Source organism: Hylobates moloch, unplaced genomic scaffold (assembly GCF_009828535.3).
Source record: "Hylobates moloch isolate HMO894 unplaced genomic scaffold, HMol_V3 SCAFFOLD_16, whole genome shotgun sequence".
In the NCBI taxonomy this organism is placed as follows: Eukaryota; Metazoa; Chordata; class Mammalia; order Primates; family Hylobatidae; genus Hylobates; species Hylobates moloch.
Window position 1 is genome coordinate 50,132,275 of NW_026652291.1, and position 24,274 is coordinate 50,156,548.

The 24,274-nt window shown below is 41.4% G+C and overlaps 1 protein-coding gene across 1 annotated transcript in view; it reads left to right on the forward strand.

The window, feature by feature from the left end:
* The first annotated feature begins 1,693 nt into the window (after positions 1 to 1,693).
* ATG14 (autophagy related 14) overlaps positions 1,694 to 24,274 on the forward strand; it is a 48,718-nt gene continuing 26,137 nt past the window's right edge. Inside the window, exons 1-4 of the mRNA XM_032179801.2 lie at positions 1,694 to 1,922; positions 16,581 to 16,643; positions 18,034 to 18,076; positions 23,259 to 23,340. Coding sequence (XP_032035692.1) covers positions 1,702 to 1,922; positions 16,581 to 16,643; positions 18,034 to 18,076; positions 23,259 to 23,340 — 409 coding nt within the window. The 5' untranslated portion in view covers positions 1,694 to 1,701. The remainder of the gene's footprint in view (positions 1,923 to 16,580; positions 16,644 to 18,033; positions 18,077 to 23,258; positions 23,341 to 24,274) is intronic.

Here is a 24,274-nt window from a genome sequence, read left to right on the forward strand (position 1 = left end):
GTGGCACTGCCCCCTCCCCTTAAAGAAATATTTAAACTACATTTTGTATCCAAAAACCTCAGTGCTCTGTTAAGTAATACATTAATATGCGTTCTCTGAAAATATATAGCAATATGTAGGAGTTTCAAATAACTGCATAAGCTAGATACTATCTGTGATATCATCTAGCACGATAGGAATTAATTTGTATTTTTTGCCTTCTAAAATATTGAACAGTTGATCCTGATCATTAGGTATTAAGCACTGTGAAGGATCCTGTCTGAATACAAATGAAACATAAGCCCGACACCTTAATAATCCTTTTGTTTGAAATGATCAGAAAGACTTCTCACTTAAAAACAAATCTTAAACTTTCAGGAACCATTCAATTTTAGTTTAAACTCTATTCAAGTTTAAACTGTATTGAAGTTTAAACTCTATTCTGAAAATAGAGAATTTTTGCTTTTGCTTGTTTTTGTAATCCTACGTGATTTGTATTTAAAAAGACTGGGTAAGATTAAGAAGACGGAGGAGCAAAGGGCTCAGATTCAAGACCTAATTAAGTTGTAGAATCACCAGCTTTTGATGGTGATGTGGAGATTAACAGGGAGGGACGGGCTAATATGAATCATGGCTCTTGGCTGTAAATCATCAGTGATTACGTCCTTCACCAAAGTAAGAAAACAGGTTTGTAGGAAGGTAGAGGTCAGTTTCCAACAATTTGTTTGTGGTGTCCTGGAATGTCACTTGATACCTAGTAAGTAGTTCTGGATCTTTGGGTATGCAACTTGAGAAAGGAATCCTGGCTAGAGAGAGAATTCAGGGCAGTTTATCAGTGGATAGCCTAGTAAAATCATCCTTGGGAATCACTGGTCTATTTAATCTGACCTATAAACTCACTTTTCTCTGTAGTTTAGAGGCAAATTCAAACACTAATTACTCTGATATGATTCTCCCAACACATCACCTTATATATCCCCTATCCCCTAAAAGAAACTTGAAGGGAAGTCCTAACCATCTACCTAGTTCAAATTCTCTTAAAGCATGGCCCAGGGTAGGGAAGGTACGTTAGCCAGGTGATTAACTTTTCAGAAAGATACAATTCTGACTTTGCACGTTCACTTTGGTGGTTTTCACTATTGGTAAAGTATAATACTATTAACCATATTAATCCTCACGGCATTAGATGGGTACTATAATTCTATCCATTTAACACGAGAAAACAGGCGCAGAGAGATTAAGGAACTTGCCCCGAGTCACACAGCTATTAAGCAGGTTGAGTGAGCCAAAATTCAACCTAGTTCCAAGACCCAGCCCCTTCACCCTACTTTGTTTGCTGCAGTTTTAGCAGATTTTAAACCATCCACAGCAAGTTAAATTCCCTTATTCTGCTCCCATTCCGTTTTCCCAGAATCCTTAGGGTATGGTATTACAATTTTCTGCACAAGTTTGAGGCTTTAACTCGTAGTCTTGGCCTGAGCCAGCAGATAACATTTTGTTTGGCAGACTAGCCCTCTAATATAACTCTTCCCCTGCTTCGGGACCTGTTGCCCCTCAGCAGACCGGAAAAGCAACAGTGCCCAGGACAGGTACCATGGGCGGGAGAGGAATCCGGGGGGTCGCCGGGATCCCAGCTCGCCTTCCCCAGGCCCCTCCTCCTGGCCCAGAATGCACCCGGTTGAAAACAAAATCCCACGTGACTGACTCTCCTCTCAGGCCATCATGGCGTCTCCCAGTGGGAAGGGAGCCCGGGCGCCGGAGGCTCCTGGCTGCGGGCCCCGGCCGCTCGCCCGGGACCTGGTGGACTCCGTGGACGACGCGGAGGGGCTGTACGTGGCTGTGGAGCGCTGCCCGCTGTGCAACACTACCCGCCGGCGGCTGACCTGTGCCAAATGCATTCAGAGCGGCGATTTCGTCTACTTCGACGGCCGCGACCGGGAGAGGTACGGCGGCCGCCACGGCCCTATTGTTTCTTCTGCTGTGTCTCCTCCAGCCAGGCGGCCGAAGGCTGGAACCTGGGGCTCCCCGTCCGGGCACCAGATCCCAGCGAGAGGAGGGAGAGGGAGGGAGTGTAGCTAGCTGCTCTGCACCGGAGCTTTTCTACCAGAGGACAGCGTAGGGGCCAGATGAGGGAAGGTCGCCGTTTCCCCATCACCCACCCAAGAGGCGTTTGACCCCACGGTGCTCTCGGTCACTGGGGAAAAAAGGAATAAGTGGTGACTCTCTGGAGAAGTTTTCCCCTGTTGCTGCCATTGAGTTAGATTCCTAGCTCTTTGCTGTATGTACTCCCATTCAAAAGCTTGGCTTTCTATTTTCGAAAGCGTGTTTATACTCTAGAGGAGAGAGTAGAAGAGAATCAAATAACTGCTTTAGAGGGATTTGGGCCTGGTAGTCTGTCACAGATGGACTTTGTTATCAGACATGCTTACTCTAATGTGTGAATTGGTGCTTGCTGTTAACTCCCCTTTCCCCTCCCTGCCTCTAAAGATTGTTTTGGATTCTTAGGAATTTGGGAACGTGTTTTGGCCTTGTTTTAAAATTCAGATTGGGAGCTGCATGCTCTTAGTTAAGAGAATTGCCTTTAGGAACGTGTTTTGGTTTCATTTCGAAATCTAAACAGACAGCTACAAGTTCTTGGTTAAGAAAATTGAAAAATTAGTGTGATTAGCTACAGGATCTCCCACTCTCAACTTCTGTTTCAACAACTTAGTGTCAATGATAGTAAAATAGCTAGCATTCTGAGCACAAAAATTCAGGTATTAATTCATTCGCAACAACCCAATGACTTATCCCCAACTTATTAGGAAGCTGCACAGTAAGTGCTTTGCCCCAGGTCACACAAATAGTTAAGTGTAGGAACAAGAATTAAAATTCAGACAGCTTGGACCTGTGTACCCGCACTTAACCACTAGACTTTATATCCTCTATATTTGGGGACGTTTTGAGTTAGTATTTCTGTGATCGTGGATGGAGTTCTTTTCTTTCTCTTTTGAGGAGATTTGAATGACAAACTTTTTTAGTTTGTTGCTGTGTCTCATTGGTGCTCTTGATGACTTTAGAAACTGCTTATGTAGTAAGTGATAGCTTTAAAAATTAAACCAGTTATAAGAATACTGGGTATGAGATGGAAATGTCTAACTGATGGAGTTAATTGAGGATTTAGTTCTGGACCCTCTTGTCTATCTACACGTTTTATTGTATCTATTCATATAATTTAAATACCATCTATATGCCTAAGACTGCCAGACTTGTATCTCCAACCTAGACTTCTCTGAAGTCCAGAAAACAGCTGCCTATTCAACATCAATGTTTAGATTTGTAATAGATATCTTCATTTTAATATGGCAAACTGAACTCCTTATTTTCCATCATAAATCGGTTTTCCCATGCTCATCCCAACCCAGTAAATGTCAATCTCATTGTTCCTTTGGTTCAGGCTAAAAAACCTTTCAGTTCTCCTTGACTCCTCTTTTTTTTGTTTTTTTGTTTGTTTGTTTGTTTTGAGACAGAGTCTCGCTCTGTTGCCCAGGCTGGAGTGCAGTGGCGCAATCTCGGCTCACTGCAAGCTCCTCCTCCCAGGTTCACGCCATTCTCCTGCCTCAGCCTCTCCGAGTAGCTGGGACTACAGGCGCCCGCCACCACGCCTGGCTAATTTTTTTGTATTTTTAGTAGAGACGGGGTTCCACCGTGGTCTCGATCGCCTGACCTCGTGATCTGCCCGCCTCGGCCTCCCAAAGTGCTGGGATTACAAGCGTGAGCCACCGCGCCCGGCCTCTTGACTCCTCTCTTAACCCAACTCTATTTAGTCCCATCAACAAATCCCATCTACTCTTCAAAACTTATCTTAAATCTGACCCTTTCACCATCACCTGGTCTGATCTACCAGAAACATAAGGTTATTTCCTCTTATGTCTCTGCTTCCATCCTTGCTCCCCTTTTATACAGTTTCCATATTGCAGCCAGAGTTATGCTACTCCTCCATTTCTGTTCAGATCTTCCAGTGGTTTTTCACTTTACCCAAAGTAAAAGCTGGAGTCCTTAACGAAAGTTCTATATTGTCTGTTCCTCTGATTTAATTTCCTATTATTTTCTCCCTTACCTAATCTGCTGTGCCACTGTGGCCTCCTTGTCTGTCCTCAAACATACCAAGAACACTCCTTCCTCAGGGCCTTTGTAGTGGTATTTAGACAGCCTCTTTTTCTCTCAGAAATCTTCATGGCTGCCTCCTTTGTCTGTTTTTAGGTGCCTGCTCATACGTTAGAGAGACTTTTTCTGATCCTTCTATTAAAATGCTAACCTCTTGCCTATTTAACCAGCTTTATTATCTTTTCCATAACACTTACCACCATCTGATGGTTGTACATATTAATTTGTCTAACTGCCCCCCACCCCAGTGATATAAACTCTATGAGGGCAAGAGTTTTTCTCTTTTATACACTGTCGTATTCTCACATAGTAGAAGCTCAATAAAGATTTATGGAATGATTGAGCTGACTCTGTCCGTCTTTCCCAAACTCAGTTTCTAGACCATTTCGGTATTATTCATCATGATCCATTTGTTACTAAAGCCAGAAACCTGGGAGTTATCCTAGACTTTTCTTTTTCTCTTACTCTCTGCATCCAAAAATCAGCAAGTCTAATTCACTTTGATGTCAAAATATATCTTGAATCTATCCGACTTTTAGTTCAGACCACCATTATTTCTCTCCTGACTACTTAGTGATCTCCCTTCTTTTACTCAGACAACTCTTCCTTAACTTGCCTCTGGTCTCCAAACGGCAGCCACAATAGAAATGTAAATAAGATAATGTCACTGTTTTGCTTAAACCTTTCATTGGCTCCCATTGCATTTAAAATAAAATCCAAGCTCCTTACTATGGCATACGAAGCCTCGTGATTTGTCTACTGTTTGCCTCTCTAACTTAGACTCTGGGGTTGAGTTTAAAATGTGGGCTTTGGACTCATGCTCCCTTGGATTGAGTCCAAGCTCTACCACTTGCTATGTGATTTATTTTATTTTATTTTATTTTTGAGACAGGGTCTTGCTTTGTCACCCAGGCTGGAGTGCACTGGCACAATCACGGCATGCTGCAGCCTCAGACTCCTGGGCTCAAGCAATCCTCCTATCTTAACCTTTTGAGTAGGTGGAACTACAGGCATGCACCACCACACGTGGCTAATTTTTAAATTTTTTGTAGAGACAAGGTCTCCCTATGTTGTCCAGGTTGATCTCGAACTTGTGGGCTGAGCGATCCTCCTGCCTCAGCCTCCCAAAGTGTTAGGATTACAGATATGAGCCACCGCGCCTGGCTGCTATGTGAGTTTGAGGAAGTTTTTTTTGAGGGGGGAGGGGACAGGGTCTCACCCTGTCACCCAGGCAGTGCAGTGGCAAGATCACAGCTCACTGCAGCTTTGACCTCCCTGGGCTCAAGCGATTCTCCTGCGTCAGCCTCCGTGGTATCTGGGACTACAGGCGCCCATCAATACGCCTAACTAGTTTTTTTTGTTTTTTTTTTTTTTGAGAAGGAGTCTCGCTCTTTCACCCAGGCTGGAGTGCAGTGGCGCGATCTCGGCTCACTGCAGGCTCCGCCCCCCGGGGTTCACGCCATTCTCCTGCCTCAGCCTCCCGCGTAGCTGGGACTACAGGCGCCTGCCACCTCGCCTGGCTAATTTTTTTTTTTTTTTTGTATTTTTAATAGAGACGGAGTTTCACCGTGTTAGCCAGGATGGTCTCGATCTCCTGACCTCGTGATCCACCCGCCTCGGCCTCCCAAAGTGCTGGGATTACAGGCGTGAGCCACCGCGCCCAGCCACGCCTAACTAGTTTTTTTTGTATTTTTTGTAGAGACAGGATTTTGCCATGTTGCCAAGGCTGGTCTTGGACTCCGGAGCTCAAGCCATCTGCCAGCCTCAGCCTCCCTGTGTGCTGGGATTACAGGCATGAGCCACCATGCCTGGCCCTGAGCAAGTTTCTTAACTTCATGTTTATTTCATTTTGAAAATGGCAGGGTATCTAACTTCATAGGTTTCTAGTAGTGATTACATAAGAGCATGCATTTAAAGTGTTTAGCATGATGCCTAGAATGTATTAAGCACTCAAATAAGTTCATCCTTGTGCTCCCTCTTTTTCACTGCTCCACAGTTATAGGCCTTCTCTCAAATCCTCAGTCACATGAAACTTCCACCAGTGGGGCTTTTTCCTTGCCGTTTCTTCTGCCTGGAACACTTTTCCTCCTGATTGATACCTTGTCTTTCACCATTCAACTTAAAGGCCACTTCTTCGGTGAGGCCTTTCCTGACCTCCCTCACTAAGATAGGTTCCCATCTCCATCTTTTCCCCCATTCATTATGTGCTATCACAGTACCGTATTTCTTTCATGGTACCACACACAATGTCTAATATTATTTATTTGAGGAAGATAGCCACATCCAGAATGTAGTTTCATGAAGGCATGAATTCTGGTCTTGTTCTTTCAGATCACCAGCCCAGCAGTAGCAGGTAGCAGAACTTAGGCATGTTGTTGAAGGAATGTCAATGTCAAAAGCAATACAACTTTTAAAACTCAACATAGGGGTTGGGCGCAGTGGCTCATGCCTGTAATCCCAGCACTTTGGGAGGCCGAGGCAGGCGGATCACTTGAGGCCAGGAGAGCGAGACTACCCTGGCCAACATGGTGAAACTGTATCTCTACTAAAAACACAAAAATGAGGCCGGGCGCAGTGGCTCACACCTGTAATCCCAGCACTTTGGGAGGCTGAGGTGGGCGGATCACGAGGTCAAGAGATTGAGACCATCCTGGCCAACATGGTGAAACCTCGTCTCTACTAAAAATACAAAAATTAGCTGGGCGTGGTGGCACGCGTGCCTGTGGTCTCAGCTACTCAGGAGGCTGAGGCAGGAGAATCACCTGAACCCAGGAGGTGGAGGTTGCAGTGAGCCGAGATCGCGCCACTGCACTCCAGCCTGGCGACAGAGCGAGACTCCATCTCAAAAAAACAAAAACAAAAATTAGTTGGGTGGTGTTGTGCAGGCCTGTAATCGCAGCTACTCGGGAGGCTGAGGCATGAGAATTGCTTGAACCTGGGAGGCAGAGGCTGCAGTGAGCCGAGATCACGCCACTGTACTTCAGCCTGGACAGAGCTGGACAGAGCCTAGACAGAGCCTAGACAGGACAGCCCGGACAGAGCCTAGACAGAGCTAGACTGCATCTCAAAAAAAAAAAAAAAAAAAAAAAACCCTCAAAAATTCTTGGCTAAATTTGAGCATTAGATTTTCAGATGAGAGATATGTTATAGTGGATTTCTTTTCCTGACCAAACAGAAAAATATAAAGCAAATACCAGAACCATTCAAAATTTAGAATAAAAAAGAAATTTTAGAGTTCAGGGATAACAGAACTGTCACAGTGGTCTGCTTAGATCAGCTTCACCTAACTCTCCATCTTTCTCTTTTCCAGACTATGTGTTTTAAGAAGAATGGTTTGTTAGTTTTTCTCTGTTTCCAGAATAGTGCCCATTATCTAGTAGGGTGAAAGAATCTCTTGAGACCCAGGACCATTGTTCTAATAGCCAAATATTTTTTAATGAGCTCTTATTGGGCACTGTTATGTGCACAAAATTTTCTGGCAATACAGAGGAGAAAGGTCTCTGCTCTCAAGGATTTTTACTGACTGTCAATAGGCCTTGAATTGTGTGGGCCATAGGTTGATTTTGAGATACTCTATCTTCATTATTTTTGAAAATGTATTCTGATTGCCTTTAGACTCTTTTGCCCCTTAACGTCATGAAAAGCCCCTAACTGTAGAAAACCACTTGTTAATAAAATATGGAACCTTACAGCACAGTTTTAAAACCCTTGTTTAACCTCTGATTTTCAGTAAATTAGCCAAACTGGCTGTGCCTGCATGGATCTTGAATGTGATCATGCATATCAAATGTATTCTTGTAAATGTATTTTTTTCAGGTTTCATTAACAGACTAGCTGAATATCTAGGTTTTAGTGGTTTAGCAGCTCAAGGAAAATTAAGTATGAAAGAAATAAATTGATCTCACATTAATTAGTTCCTTTGACTCTTAAGAAGGGAACCATGTGTCTTTATATACTTTTGGGAACAATATGAGTTTAGCAGACAGATTAGCTGAGAAATACCTAAACTCATTATTTTTTTGTTGTTGTTCGATGGGAAGACTTCCCTACAACTTTGGTATCCTCACCCACATCATCCTTTCCTCATCTCCCACCTGGCCCCCAGTCCTGAACAATACCTCCTGTGCTTTCACATCTGCCTTTTCTTCCCCCGCCCCCCCACCACCCCATCCCCAGGGGAGACCCAGCCTTCAATGTAAACTGAAGGTGTGTTCCCTGTCATCTGCCTTCTAAACTGTATGCTTCCTTAAGGAATGAAGAAGAGGAATGATATTAGGCATTACCTCCAACACAATCTTCTTTGGATCTGTACTGCTGGACATATTAAAATTAACAGGAACAGAACTGTATGGATTATGTATTCGTCTGACACCAGAAATAGCACTGCTACCCAGTAGATACCTGATAGGTTGAAGTAATCTTTCCACTCACAACAGGAAAGAAATTGGTTACCAGTTCATGTTAGGTGGGAGAATGGGACTGAGAATTAATCTAAGGATACCTGGGGAAATGTATCTGCTGGTTTAGGAGTCATTGATTTTCACATGTAGATTACAAAGAGAGACAAATTGTATGAACATATAGATACTACTTTATAATTATGTTTTCAGGAATGATGCGACATTACTTTCACTGACAAGTTTTAGAATATATGATTATACTTTTGCCATGAAACAGAAATGCATGCCCTAAACAAATTGAGAAATGGGATAAAGGATGAGGAAGAAATTTAAATATTACTGCAGATTTCAAGGGGAAGGCACAACCAACATCCAAAAAATATCCTTTGGATACTTCTCTTCTCCCTCCAGTATATTTTTGGTTGTCAGCCACTGTAGCCCATAAAAATCTATTGTCTTGAGAATTCAATTTTGTATACTGAACTCAGCAGAACAGAAGCTCTACAGGTAGACAAGAGTTCATCAGCCTTACGACTGTTTCACTGTGTCCTTCAGAGGGTCTCAATTCCTGTCCCATGGAGTTTGTTTATGGTATTTCCACCAGAAAATGTGGATCTACTAAGAAAATATAACTTGTTTTCAGCCAGTATCACTGGCTAGTCTTATGATTATACCTTTTAGAACTTATAAAAGGTTTTTGCATTTACTATCTCATTTCTTCCCTACCCTCACCCCATGAGTTATTAATGTATTTAAAGCAGAGGAAACTGAGTCTCAGGGGTGTTGTGGCTGACTGACTCCTGGGTTGTGCTAATTCTTAAGTTCACATTTAGATCTGAACTGTATTTTTATACTGTGTGCATGTGTGTGTGTAACAGTATCAGAAAAGAAAAACATTCCATTTTGTTATACAGATTGCGCTCTATCTTGGAAGGTCATATGTGCTCTAGTGAACCAAGGGCTGGGATTAACCCTGGAGAGGCAGCACCCCCCCACCTGTACACCCTGCCACTGTGTGAAGATTGCTGGAATGCCCAATTTCTCTCCACTCTAGATATTTTCAAGGCCTGTCATAATGCAAAAGAGTTTTCATAATCTCAAGTCTCTTTTGAACACCAAAAGACATACTTCATGGAAAATAAAATGTGATTATATAAAAATAATCCTGAGATTTGTCACCTCCTGTTGCTAGGGAAGGTATTGAATTGACGTGATGATGGAAATTGAGTGCTTACTTGCGCATGGCAGAGCAGTGATGGCACATCCCGGAGGGCTGTGTAAGGATTCAGAGAGAGCATGTGTTTTCTTTTAGAAAGGAGCAGGGTGCTTTAAGGATCAGGTTAAGGTGTCATTGTGAGATTTCAATGAGTGTCTTTTTAGTAAAATTGAACTACTTTCAGCCAGAGCCAAGTGAAAGTCTCCAGCCTTAGTTTAATCCTTTAAAATATTTTTCAGATGAATTTGTAGTCATGTCTTAAAATGGAAAACTTAGTTCACTTAATAATCAGAGCCCATTTGGGATAGATATTTGTGAACTCCTCTTGAACTGACCTACCTCAAGTAAATGATGTAATCCAGGCTCCCAGAAGGTCAGTTCCATGGGTCTCCTCCTCTCAGTGACCATTTCCATCCCATCAAATTTTAAAAACATTTTTATTTTGGATATTTTCTTGAAACAAGATGTGGTTGAATTTGAGTATTTTGAATTTTAAGTTTACATTTTAAATCTAAAATGCATGTTTTTAAAGAGAGCTTAATGTTGTAAATATGACATTTGAAATTTTGAAATGTTTAGCTCAAACATTGTAGAAATAGGAAAATTCTCTCACAATCCCACCCCATAAAGGTGCCTCTATTATAGATGAGGCACAGTCCTCAATATCCTATGCATATTCTCTGCCAAAGTGGGATCACACAATACATACTATTTTGCTGGTTCGTTGTTGTTGTTGTTGTTTGTTGTCATTTAACATACCTAAACATCGTTTCATGCCGGTACACAATATTCCTTTTACAGCTGTAAACTTTTATCTTTTTAAAACCCAAAGTTAGAATCATTCAGTCACTTCATGAAAAAAAAAAGATTATCTATGACTATCTTTTATTTTTGTTTATTTACTATTTTACAAACAAATGAATTTTTCTATTTTTGTTTCTAAAGGCTGTCCCAGTTTAGAGTAAGCTGAATGAAGGAACTGTAGTATACATTTTCTCTGTGTGCAGAAGAAGCGAGTGTAGTTAGGACTGCCTTATCCTGGTTTCATAATCCCTCAGTCTCTTTCCATGGTCTGATTCTATAGTTGAGTTTAATGCGTGGTAAGATTAAGTGCAGAATCACTTGTTGCAGTGAAGAAATGGAAAGCTGGCATATGTGTGTGCTAAGCATCTGTACCCACTGCTTTCACATTTATTTAATCCCTTTACCAAGGAGTATGTAAGCATTATTCGCATTTTACAAACGAGGAAACTAAACAACACTTTGTTTCTATTTTATGTTTTGAGAGACAGGTTCTCACTCTGCCATCCAGGCCAAAGTATAGTGTAGGATCATAGCTCACTGCAGCCTCTAATTCATGGGCTCAAAGGATCCTCCTACCTGAGCTTCCAGAGAAGTTAGGACTATAGCCATGCACCACCATGCCTAGCTATTTTTAAATATATATATATATATTTTTTTTTTTTTTTTTTTTTTTTGTAGAGATGGAGTCTTACTATGTTGCCAGGCTGGTCTTGAACTCCTTGACTCAAATAATCTTCCTGCCTCAGACTCCTAAAGTCTTGAGATTACAGGTGTGAGCCACCACACCTGGCCTGTTTCTAATTTCTGTAAATGATTTTTAACCTTTATTCTTGACAGTGGGATATATTTATACTATGCTTTCTCATATCCTAAATATTCTAACATAAGGTTAAAAAATCCTGATAAGGACCAGGTTTTTAAATCTTATTTGCCTATGAAAATCATACTCTTGTATGATTAAAGAATAAAAGCATACTTATATCTTTGCTGATAAAAATATTTTAATGTGTTTTGTGGCAACATACTATCATTTAGTCTTTCTCCCAGTGAACACTAGTTTCCAGTTTCTGGCTGTTAGGACTGATTTTGTGATTGGTGCCTTCAAACTTGAATCTTTCCTCATCTCTGTTATTTTCTTAGGGTAGATTCTTTGAAATGCAATAACCGAATCAAAGGGTTGAATATTTTTTTTTAGGCCCTCAATTGCTTATTTGAAATCTATTTTTTGCCTTCTTAAAATACATTAGTAGTGTTTCTGAGACTTTTCATTGCCATAACCTTAGGCACAAAGTAAATGTGTAGCCCTAGGATGAGGGAAAGGACTAGACAGGCAGGTAGAGGGGTGAGAGTTATGTTATGAAAGGTGCTGTGCTTGGGACATAGTAAGTGCTCAGTAAATTGTGGGTGTTACGGTGAGGCTAGTTATTCCTAGCACAGAATTAATAGTCTGCATCCCTAATAGAGTGCATGCCTTGGTGTTGTTTTTCTGGTAATACAGGGCAGATTTATGTGAATAGTCTGACTTGTGGTTAGGTCCACTCAGTTGCCCATGATTGTAGTCGGGGAACAGAGTGGAAGTGAGACTCACATTCATAACCACTACCTCATTAGTAGCATACTCCCATCATTGTTTTCCCACTTGGCGTGTTGAAATGCTTTGGTGCAGTTACACAGAATTTTCTCTGCCTCCATGCCCTTCCTTCCCTTAACAGGATCAACTGTGGCTCACCCTCAGGTCTCAGCTTGGACAGGCAGCGCTCCTGGGTGGCTGCCTCTGAAGCCCGAGCTGGGTTGTGTGCTTTCTCTGGTGCCACTGGGGCTGTGTGTGAGCACCTCTCTCCTTGTCCCCATCAATCTGTATCACAGAGGGACTGCTGGAAAGTCAGTTTAAGGGAGTACCTTTTTTAACAGAAAAAAAAATCGTAAGTCATAAAAGTATGGAAGAATTTATGAAACCACAAAGTTCATTTGAGAGAATGCTTTTTAGGGGGGAACAACCCAAATCATATAAGTATGGAATAATTTAGTAAATAATATAGAAGACATTTTTTAATTGGGAGAGAAAATACAGGAAATAGTGTTGTAAGAGCCAGGCGTGGAACAGGTTCACTGGCAGATTTCTTTCAGAAAACAGCACAAAAACTAGTGTCATTAAACAACAACAACAAAAAGATGTGTGCCTACATAAAAGTTCAGAAAATTCTGTAGAGCAGAAACATAAGTAACATGAAAATAGAAAAAATAATTTGTGTGAAAGAAAAATGACCAATTTCCCTGCTAAATAATCCTCAAAGGAAAAAAAAACTATAAAAAATTGGATGAAGGACATAGGGAAATAACAAGAAAAATCAGTAGCCAGTAAAATATGAAAAGTTGTTCAAACTTTCTAATAATGAAATAAATGCAGATAAATGAATTATGAAGCATCTCTCAGAGGGAGGGATGGGAGGCCAATCAAATTAGCAGAGAATAAAAAGAAATGTCCAGTGTTTGGGGAGAGTGTGAGAAAACAGGTTCTGTTGGTGGGGTTGTAAACTGTATAAATGTTTTAGAGGAAATTTGAGGATTGCCCACAATTTTGCATGTGAATATTCTTTGACTAAGCAGTTTATTTTATTTTATTTATTTATTTGACACAGTCTCACTCTGTCACCCAGGCTGGAGTGCAATGACGTGATCTCGGCTCACTGCAACCTCCGCCTCCCAGATTCAAGCAATTCTCCTGCCTCAGTCTCCCAAGTAGCTGGGATTACAGGCACCCGCCACTACGCCCGGCTAATTTTTTGTATTTTTAGTAGAGACGGAGTTTCGCCATGTTGGCCAGGCTGGTCTCGAACTCCTGACCTCAGGTGATCCACCCGCCTCGGCCTCCCAAAGTGCTGGAATTACAGGCGTGAGCCACTGCACCCGGCCCAGTTTATTTTATTTGTAGGAATTTCTCATAGAGAAACTTAAAAGCCTATAAAGGTGCACTAGGCTATTCACTTGTATCGTTACTGATCATAGTGAAAATTTGGAAGGAAGAATGGTGTTCACCTGTAGAGGTTTATATAAATATATGGTGTCCATCCAGTGAAAGATACTTTATGTGACAGCCGCAATTTGGAAAACAATATGTGAAATATGGATCCCCCTACACACACTTTTAAAAACTATATATATAATATGTATCATTAAATTTGGTTTGAATATAGTGATACTCTGTTTTTCACCTCTTGGAAGCTGTATTGAGAAAGCACAGACTTGTGGAATGAGTTTTTTGTCTCCTTCTGTGAGTGGTGGGATGGAGACTGCAGAGCCTGGATGAGTGACCAAGTAAGCAGTTGCAGCCCTGACCCACCCGTGTGGCTTGGTATCATTTGCTCTTTAGCTTTACTGACACCACCTATTTTTTATTTCTTTCATGAAGGAGGACGTGACTCATGAAGTATTAGGTTGGTGCAAAAGCAATTGCTATTTTTGCCATTCTTTTCAATATTCGATACACTGGGACTTATCTTTTGTTTTTCCTGCTGCCATCTGTATATTTGTAAGAGTTTGTTTCTTTTGTGTTTTTAACAAAGTCCAAGAAAATCAACCAGCTCACTATTAAGCTAGACACAGTTGTCTGTCTTCCCAATTTGTTTTAGAGCAAAGTGGCATTTTTACAACAGACCTCACAGGAGAACTTTTATGGCCTCTGAAGTCAAGATTTTATTTTCCCTGTCAGTCCTTTGCATGGTTTGAGATTGCTAACTTGTGAGTTTGTTATTTTCTGCATTATCAGAACATAAATCACCATGTTGTCTCAGTGATGTAAAAGTAAATACTATATTAGTCTCTCATTTTTGATACAAGGAAACAGAAGCATATAACAAGTAATAGGTCTAAGAATTCACAGTCAACTGCAGGAGAATTTATAATTAGATTTCTTAGTAGTCTGGAGGATGCCTTGTTCTGTGTTGCAGGTACCTAGTAAATGCCTGATAGACTGATTGATGAATCTGTGGGTTCATCCACATTCCACATTGGTTTCTGAATTTTCTAATACTGTTTCACGCCATTGCCACCTTACTGGACATTACAGTGCTATTCAGTAGAACTTTCCGCAGTGATGGGAATGTTCTGTATGCATGCCATCCAGTAAGTCATATGTGGCTGTTGAAATGTGGATGGCAGTACAACTGAGGAACTGAACTTTTAATATAATTTTAATTAATTTAAATTTAAATAGTCACATTATAAGTATATAATTCTGTCACATATAATATTGCCTATTTGCTTTTTCTGTTTAATGTATATTGTGCATTTTCAGTGACTATTAAATTTGTTAGGGTCATGATTAGACCATTTTATTTCTTCCTCTTAGAAGTAGATATCTTGGGGTATGTTTCAAACATGGGGTTACGGAAATAGTATTTTAAAATAGAAAGACTTCTTTGTCCAGAATATTTTTAGGTCTGTTATGGCCTGTTGAATTGTTTTCCTTTTTGCTGGGAGATAGCCAAAAGCCTGTTCTTGAACACCACATCATGTTACTGCAGCATGAGTCATTATCCCTGTTCCCTTGAAAAGGGTCAGTGGGTCACGTTCACTCCACAGTCAGTTGTATGATGTTAGTCATACAATTTTTTTTTTTTTTTTTTGTCCATGCCCTTATTAAGCAGCAAGCCACATCTTAGGCACTCAGTAGCCATATGTGGCTGGTGGCTACCACATTGAACAGCACAGATCTAGAAGACATTTATAGAACACTGCCCAACAGCTGTAGAATACACGTTATTTCAAGTACGCATGGAACTTTCTCCACGGCACACCGTATGCAAAGCCATAAGACAGTCTCAAGTTACAAGATTGAAATCACACAATATATTTTGTAACTACATCAGAATGAATTAAATTAGAAACAGTAACAGTAAGCTACCTAGAAAAGCCTGTGTATCTGAAAATTAAACAATATGCTTCTAAATAATGGATGGGTCAAAGAAGGATTCTTATGGAAGATTAAAAGTTTCAAACTAAATAATAATGAAAATACACCATACTGAATCTTAGGATATAGCTAGAACAGTGCATAGAAGGAAATTTAAAACTTCATGTGATTATATTTAAAAGGAATAGAAGTTTAAAATTGACCTGAGTTATCACCTTAAACTGCAAAAAAAACAAAAAACAACCCCAAGTAAGTTAGCAAGAAGAAAATAAGGATAGAAAACTGGCAAATAGAAAATAATAACTGCTGCCGGGTGCGGTGGCTCACACCTGTAAGCCCAGCACTTTGGGAGGCAGAGGCGGGCGGATCACCAGGTCAGGAAATCGAGACTATCCTGGCTAACACGGTGAAACCCCTTCTCTACTAAAAATACAAAAACAAAATTAACTGGGCGTGGTGGCGGGCGCCTGTAGTCCCAGCTGCTCGGGAGGCTGAGGCGGGAGAATGGCGTGAGCCCAGGAGGCAGAGCTTGCAGTGAGCCGAGATCGCACCACTGCACCCCAGCCTGGGCGACAGAGTGAGACTCCGTCTCAAAAAAAAAAGAAAAAAAAGAAAATAGTAACTGCAATGTGATACCTCTTCTTTTTGATAACTTTTACAAGTAATTTTTTAGCCTATGATAACTAGCAATAAAATTAGTGAAAAAAAGTTTACAATTTTTAAAAATTTATTATAAGGAATCAGTTTATAGGAGAGAGCAGGATTGAATCCAGATTCGTAATTAAAATTTGTTTTCTAGTGAAAGCATCAATTTCCTTGAATTCAAATTCACTTTAGTGTTCTGATGTGCCTGTTTTGACAAATAATTTAACTTGGGGGGAAGATATCTATAGACATATTTTATAAACACAGGAAATAATTTTAAAGTTGAGGATTTGAGCTTAGTTTTAAAAGAACCAAATGGTTAGCAGTTGTGTGCACCCCGTTGAGAAGATGTGTATTTACTATCAGGACAGTGACATTTTCACATGACTGCAGAATGATTGGTTCTTGGGAATTTGCGTAGTCTCATTGAACTGAAAAAATGAACATTTAAATAAGACATTGAATTTTTTTATTACAGGTTTATTGACAAGAAGGAAAGGTTAAGCCGACTTAAGAGCAAGCAAGAAGAATTTCAGAAAGAGTGAGTGTTTTGTTTTGCCTTTTAATTTGTGGAGGTGATCTAGTCACCATTTGGTTGAATTCATTGCTGTGGTATGCAGATATACGGATTGCTAACTTACTGAATTTAGGATACAACCTCTTAAAGTGTAGGAAAGGAGTGCATCTGGGAGAGGTAAAGCAGGAGAAGTTACCAAGTTTCTAGAAAATACTGGCCTCAGATCCGGTGCATGGTACACAGTGGATACTCAATGAATCAAATCCCTGGCACTGATAATTGATATGTGGGTCCAGGACAGTCAGCATGATTAGTAGACTTAAATTAGTGCTGGTGGCTCCCACAGGACATTACTGCTTCCATTTACCTTTCTTCTTTTGCCCATGTCAGTATTTTGCAACATATGGTCTGTACATTACCTGTATCAGAATTCATTAGCTGAGATAATGGTTAAAAATTCAGATTCTTGGAATCCTATCCTCAGAGATTCTGATTCAGTAAATCTGGGGAGAGGCCTAGGAATCTGAGGTTTGTTTTTTTTGCGGGGGAGTGGTGGGAATCTGAGTTATTAACAGGCACCCCTGATGAATCTCTGACCCCCTAGGATTGAGAATTGTCCTATAGAACCTTCTGGTATAGAACCTGCTCCCTAGATGCACCCTAGAGGTTTGCATCTCTGTGCCTTCATTCAGTTTCTCTCTACCTCAGTGCTTTTCCTCTTCTCTGAGCACACCCTGCCCAACTCTCAGGGTTCTAAAAGGGTTGTCTCTTCTGTGGCACCTCCCCAAACCATGCCAACATGGATGTCTCACACCTCCTGATGAAAACAATTAATGCCCAGGCCAGTGATTCCCAAAGTGTGACCCGAGCTTCTCTAGAGTCTGCAGTGGTCTGATAAACACATTCATGAGCAGTTTAAATCTACCAGGATATTCTGTATTAGAGAAACTTGCTTGAATTTATTTAACTCTGCAATTTCCCTAACTTACTCAAACACAAAAACTTTATTTTTCCCATAGAACATTTTATTCCATAGAACCAATATTTGGAGATACTGGCGTGTATCATTTCTTTGGGGACTATTAGATCATTAATTCTCTTGTAACTATTGTTATGAATTATGACGGATGGCAGTTACTGATGATGACTGAGGGCAAAGGCTAAGACTGTTAGGCAGATTTATTGTGGACATTTGTAGAAAGGCTCTTAGCAATATTCAGAACTACAAAAGGAAGGAGATGAAAAAAATTGCAGAGAACAGGGAATTTGGAAAACACTTTAAATGCTAAGTCCCATTTTGATATTTTTAGCCATTTCTAAGAACTTAATTTTAAAAGTGTTTGATTTTACATTTTTGAACTTCACAGAATTTTATTATTTTTAAGAGCTTATTTTCTGTCTCTTTTCCTTACAGAGTGTTAAAAGCTATGGAAGGAAAGTGGATAACAGATCAGTTGGTAAGCTGTAATACATGTTCTTTTTACTTGAGGCTACATGTTTTTAAGTTGGTAAAGCTTATAAAATTATTTTTAATTAAAAATTTTAAAAATCCTATTTAGCAGTCCTCTACTTAATCCACTTGTAGCGTGGCCTTCTCAAATATTTCATCTAGATACCAAAAATGGGTATCAGCTATTAATTATGGAGCCATTGTAAAGGATAATTATGAAACCTGAGGTGTTGACATAGAAAAACAAAAACAATGGGCTATTACTCTTTTGTGCAAAAATTATTTATCATACACACTCCAAATGGATTAATGATTAAATGTGTCAAAGAAAATATGGGTGGCTATTTACATAATCTTGGAGTGGGGAGAACCTTTATAAACCATAGAGGAAAGCATTTTGACATTATATAACAGTTTAAAACTTCTGGCCAGGTGCAAGGGCTCATGCCTGTAATCCCAGCTACTTGGGAGGCTGAGGCAGGAGAATCACTTGAACCCGGGAGGCAGAGGCTATAGTGAGCCAAGATTGCGACACAGCACTCCAGCCTGGGCAATAAAGTGAGACTCCCTCAAAAAAAAAAAAAAAAAAATTTAACAAAGAGTTTGGGAGAGGCGTGGCAGCGGCCAGGCAGCCCAGCTTTGCTGAGGCTCTAGATGCGCTATGCCTCGCAGGCACTCGGCACGAGCCTTCCCTGCAGCCGGGATGCCCAAGAGAAAGGTCAGCTCCCCTGAAGGGGCCACAAAGGAAGAGCCCAAGAGGAGATCGGCGCGGTTATCAGCTGAACATGCTCCTACAAAAGTGGAAACGAAGCTGAGAAAGCAGCAGGAAAGGATAAATCTTCAGACAAAAAAGTGCAAACAAAAGGGACAAGGGGAGCAAAGGGGGAAAAGTCAGAAGTGGCTAACCAAGAAACTGAAGATTTACCTGCAGAAAACGAGAAACGAAAACTGAGGAGAGCCCCTTTGAGGTGTCAGTGCTTTTTTTTAGGAGGTGAAATCATTCTCTGGTTGTTTACATTTTGGTACAACCAGAAGACAGTGTGAGATATTGAGTGATGGGAGGCTTTGACTGTCTTGGGTGTCAGCTTAGCATTCCGTAGTTGGGGGGTTAGTTTTTATATCCTATAATACCAGGCATACTAAATGGCACTATGGAGTCACAGTCCTGCATTTAATGTATTGAACATTTTTAATTACTTCTGTTCCCGTGTTGTTTTTTAGTAGAACTGTTTCCTAAAGAAAACCGCTCCTTGATGATGGCTCTCCCTGTCAGAATTTCGTGCACTCTGTGAGCTCTTTGGTCGTGGTAGTCCTGTTTTCCTAATAACTTTGATACTGTGCTGTGAAAGGTTGAAAATTTGAATATGTAGTGTACATGCTATTCAGTTGTGAATTGGTGGGACATACGTAACAGCTTATCAATGTGTGAAGACACTGGTACTTGATGACCTCATAAGGAAAATTTGCTTCCAGATTTTAAGCTGGAAAGTCACTGGAATAACTTTTAAAAAGAATTAAAATACATGGCTTTTAGATTTTGGGTACGTATATTAAGAATTGGGTACAAATTGAAATGTCTGTGTACTGATCTTCAACACAACCAATGAAATCTCAATTATGAAAGAAAAAAAGGGCCAGGCGTGGTGGTTCACGCCCGTAACCCCAGCACTTTGGGAGGCTGAGGCAGGCGGATCACAAGGTCAGGAGTTCGAGACCAGCCTGACCAACATGGTGAAACCCCGTCTCTACTAAAAATACAAAAATCAGCCAGGCCTGGTGGCAGGCGCCTGTAATCCCAGCTACTTGGGAGGCTGAGGCAGGAGAATCGCTTGAACCTGAGAGGCAGAGGTTGCAGTGAGGCGAGATTGTGCCATGGCACTCCAGCCTGGGCGACAGAGTGAGACTCTCAAAAAAAAAAAGAAAAAAAGAGCAAGGAAATGCTCATGAATATAGAAATTTATGGGTAAAAAATGCTGATTATAGCATAATGGTAAAGCTAATACATAAATAAATGTTCATCAATCAGGATGAGATAAAAAATTATACTGAGCTGGGCGCAGTGGCTCACGCCTATAATCCCAGCACTTTGGAAGGCTGAGGCAGGTGGATCACAAGGTCAGGAGTTTGAGACCAGCCTGACCAACATGGTGAAACCGTGTCTCTACTAAAAATAGAAAAATTAGCCGGGCGTGGTGGCGCATGCCTGTAATCCCAGCTACTCAGGAGGCTGCGGCAGGAGAATCACTTGAACCCGGAGACAGAGGTCACAGTGAGCCGAGATCGCGCCACTGAACTCCACAGCCTGGGCGACAGAGTGATACTCCATCTCAAAAAAAAAAAAAAAAATTATGATACTGTGTAGTTGTTAAAAAGAATGTGGTCAGTCTACAGGCTGTGGAATGATGTCCAAGTTGTACTTATTAATGGAAAAAAATGTAAACTAGGATAAAGTATGATTTCATTTATGTGAGTATTTTAAATATAAATATACTCTTATAAAATCTGTGCTGGGTGTAGTGGTGCATGCCTGTAATCCCAGCACTTTGGGAGTCCAAGGTGGATTGTTCAAGCCCAGGAATTGAAAACCAGCCTGGGAAACATGGCAAAACCCCATATCTGCAAAAACAAACAAAACCCAACAATTAGCCAGGCGTGGTAGTGTATACCTGTAGGCCCAGCTACTTGGGAGTTTGAGGCGGGAGGATCACTTGAGCCAAGGAGGCCAGGCTGAAGTGAGCTGTAATCACACCACCATACTTTAACCTGGGTAACAGAGTGAGAGCCTGACTCAAAAAAAAAAAATCTGAAAAGATGAAAAGATACACATTAAACTTTAATTTTAAAGGATTACCCCTGAGAAATGGGAAGGAGTCAGGCTAACAGTCACATTTTCTGTTTTTCTTCTGTAATGTGTAATTTTTTTTCACAACAGTAAACATTCATATATTTCTTTTTTTCTCTCTCTCTTTTTTTTTTTGAGACAGAGTCTCACTCTGTCGCCCAGGCTGGAGTGCAGTGGCGCGATCTCGGCTCACTGCAACCTCCGCCTTGTGGGTTCACGCCATTCTCCTGCCTCAGCCTCCCAAGTAGCTGGGACTACAGGCGCCTGCACCATGCCTAGCTAAGTTTTTTTGTGTTTTTTTAGTAGAGAAGGGGTTTCACCGTGTTAGCCAGGATGGTCTCAATCTCCTGACCTCGTGATCCGCCCACCTCGGCTTCCCAAAGTGCTGGGATTACAGGCGTGAGCCACTGCGCCCAGTCATATATTTCATTATAATTAAAATTTGTGATAGAAGTGAATTTTGCTTATTCTCTGAATGTTTTAGTAAACAAAACGTTCTGTGGAAGATTTTCCTGAGTTCTCTGTAATGTTTCTAGTTTTTCTATCTAAGACTTCAGTATTCATTTCTAAAGACTCTGTTACCTTTTAAAATTGAGGATAGGTCATATCTGATATATTTCTGAACCCCTCAGTCCCTGTGGATCTGTTTTTGAATGTCTGACTCTATTCGAGATGTTAGAGTTTCGCTCACCATAACATCCCTGTAATCTGTTCTCTATCTGTTACCATCAGACTACTTAGATAAGTGTAACACCATGACAACCTCTGCCTCCTGGGCTCAAGCGATTCTCCCACCTCAGCCTCCCTGGTAGCTGGGACTATAGGTGCATGTCACCACACCTGGCTAATTCTTTGTATTTTTGGTAGAGATGGGGTTTCGCCATGTTGCCCAGGCTGGCCTCGAACTCCTGAGCTCAAGTGATGTGCCTGCCTCAGCTGCCCAAAGGCTAGGATTACAGGTGTGAGTCACTGCACCCGGCCATAGATCCTATTTTTATTGATCCGTTGTTCACTTTAAGGCAGCGGTCCCCAACCTCCAGGCCACATATACCTACTTGGCTGTGGCCTGTTAGGAACCAGGCCATACAGCAGAAGGTGAGTAGGGCGAGTGAGCATTACCGCCTGAGCTCCACCTCCTGTCAGATCAATGGTGGCGTTAGTTTCCATAGGAGTGCGAACTCCGTTATGGACTGCACATGTGAGGGATCTAGGTTGTGCACTCCTTATGAGAATCTAAAGCCTGACGATCTGAGGTGGGACAGTTTCATCCCTGTAAACCATCTGCCACCCTGTCCGTGGAAAAATTGTCTTCCACAAAACTGGTCCCTGGTGCCAAAAAAGTTGGGGACCGCTGCTTTAGGGGGTCCTGAACCTAACTCCTGGTAATATAAAGAGGCAATTTCATGTTTCATATAATTTTCTGAGGCTTTTCAGGAAATCTTACTTGAGTTGTGCGCTGAAAAAATAATGTTTTTTGCCATTTTTATTAACTTGCAAGTACTGTTTGCTTATTGGGTGAGATGACTTGGTTATGTTAACCGTCTCCTCAGTAACCAGAACTAGAGGTTTGGAGCCGCACGTCAGTAGGACTCTGCGTGATGATACTTGAGTTCTGTATCTGCGCTGTCCAGTCTGTTAGCCACTAGCCATATGTGATGTCAGACATTTGACATGAGGGTGGTGTGAGTAAGGAACTGAATTTTTTATTTTGTATGATTTAAATTGAGTTTTAAGTAACCACATGTGGCTAGTAGCTACATAGATAGAGTGGGTTTAGAGAATGTCCAGCTTTTTTCTCTTTGCTTACTGATACATACAAAACTATGTGAATTTCTTTCTTGTAATTTCCCTTTCCTTTTTTTTTTTTGATGGAGTCTCACTCAGTTGCCAGGCTGGACTGCAGTGGCATGATCTCGGCTCACTGCAAACTCCGCCTCCCTGGTTCAAGTGATTCTCCTGCCTCAGCCTCCCGAGTAGCTGGGATTACAGGCACGTGCCACCACGCCCAGCTAATTTTTGTATTTTTTTAGTAGAGACGGGGTTTCACCATGTTGGCCAGGATGGTCTTGATCTCCTAACCTCATGATCCGCCCGCCTTGGCCTCCCAAAGTGCTGGGATTACAGGCATGAGCCACGGCACTGGCCTAATTTCTCTTTTCTCTGCATTGAACTAAAAAAACATCGTTCTCTTTTTCGTAATGTTCCATAGTTACAAAAGCTGTAACATAAGGTCTTTTTCTTCATTATGTTTTCTGACATATCTGAAAATAAGCAGTGATCCCAGGTAGATAATCATATTAATCATAAGAGACCAACGTTTGTGATATTTATTACATGCTTTTTTCAGAGATGGAAAATAATGTCCTGCAAGATGAGGATTGAGCAGTTAAAACAAACAATATGTAAAGGAAACGAAGAAATGGAGAAAAGTAAGTAATTCACATCCTTCCTTCCAGCCCTAGAAAGCACCTATGTGGAATTTCATGGGATTAATAAACTAGAGGAACACAGAAAGAAAGGGAGGAGTGGGGCTGTGGCAACTTGGAGAATTTTACTACTCGCCTTCATCTTTCCTTGTAAAACATTTGTATAAGGAATTTTTAAAAATTAAATACACAATTATAGAAGCCTTAAATAACCAGATTCTTTTCTCAATTAAAAAAGTTGGCCAGTCCGGGCGTGGTGGCTCACACCTGTAATCCCAGTACTTTGGGAGACCAAGGCAGGCGGATCACAAGGTCAGGAGATCGAGACCATCCTGGCTAACAGTGAAACCCCGTCTCTACTAAATACAAAAAATTAGCTGGGTGTGGTGGCGGGTTCCTGTAGTCCCAGCTACTTGGGAGGCTGAGGCAGGAGAATGTCGTGAACCCAGGAGGCAGAGCTTGCAGTGAGCTGAGACTGCGCCACTGCACTCCAGCCTGGGCGACAGAGCCCAGACTCCGTCTCAAAAGAAAAGAAAAAAAGTTGGCCAGGCACGGTGGCTTATCCCTGTAATCCCAGCACTTTGGGAGGCTTAGGCGGGTGGTTCACCTGAGGTCAGGAGCTTGAGACCAGCCTGGCCAACATGGTGAAACCCCGTCTCTACTAAAAATACAAAAATTAGCCGGGCATGGTGGCAGGCACCTGTAATCCCAGCTACTCAGGAGGCTGAGGCAGGAGACTTGCTTGAACCTGGGAGGCGGAGATTGCGGTGAGCTGAGATCGTGCCATTGTACTCCAGCCTAGGCAACAAGAGCGAAACTCTGTCTCAAAAAAAAAGTTAAGGGCTGGGCGCGGTGGCTCACGCCTGTAATCCCAGCACTTTGGGAGGCCGAGGCAGGTGGATCCTGAGGTCAGGAGATCGAGACCATCCTGGCTAAC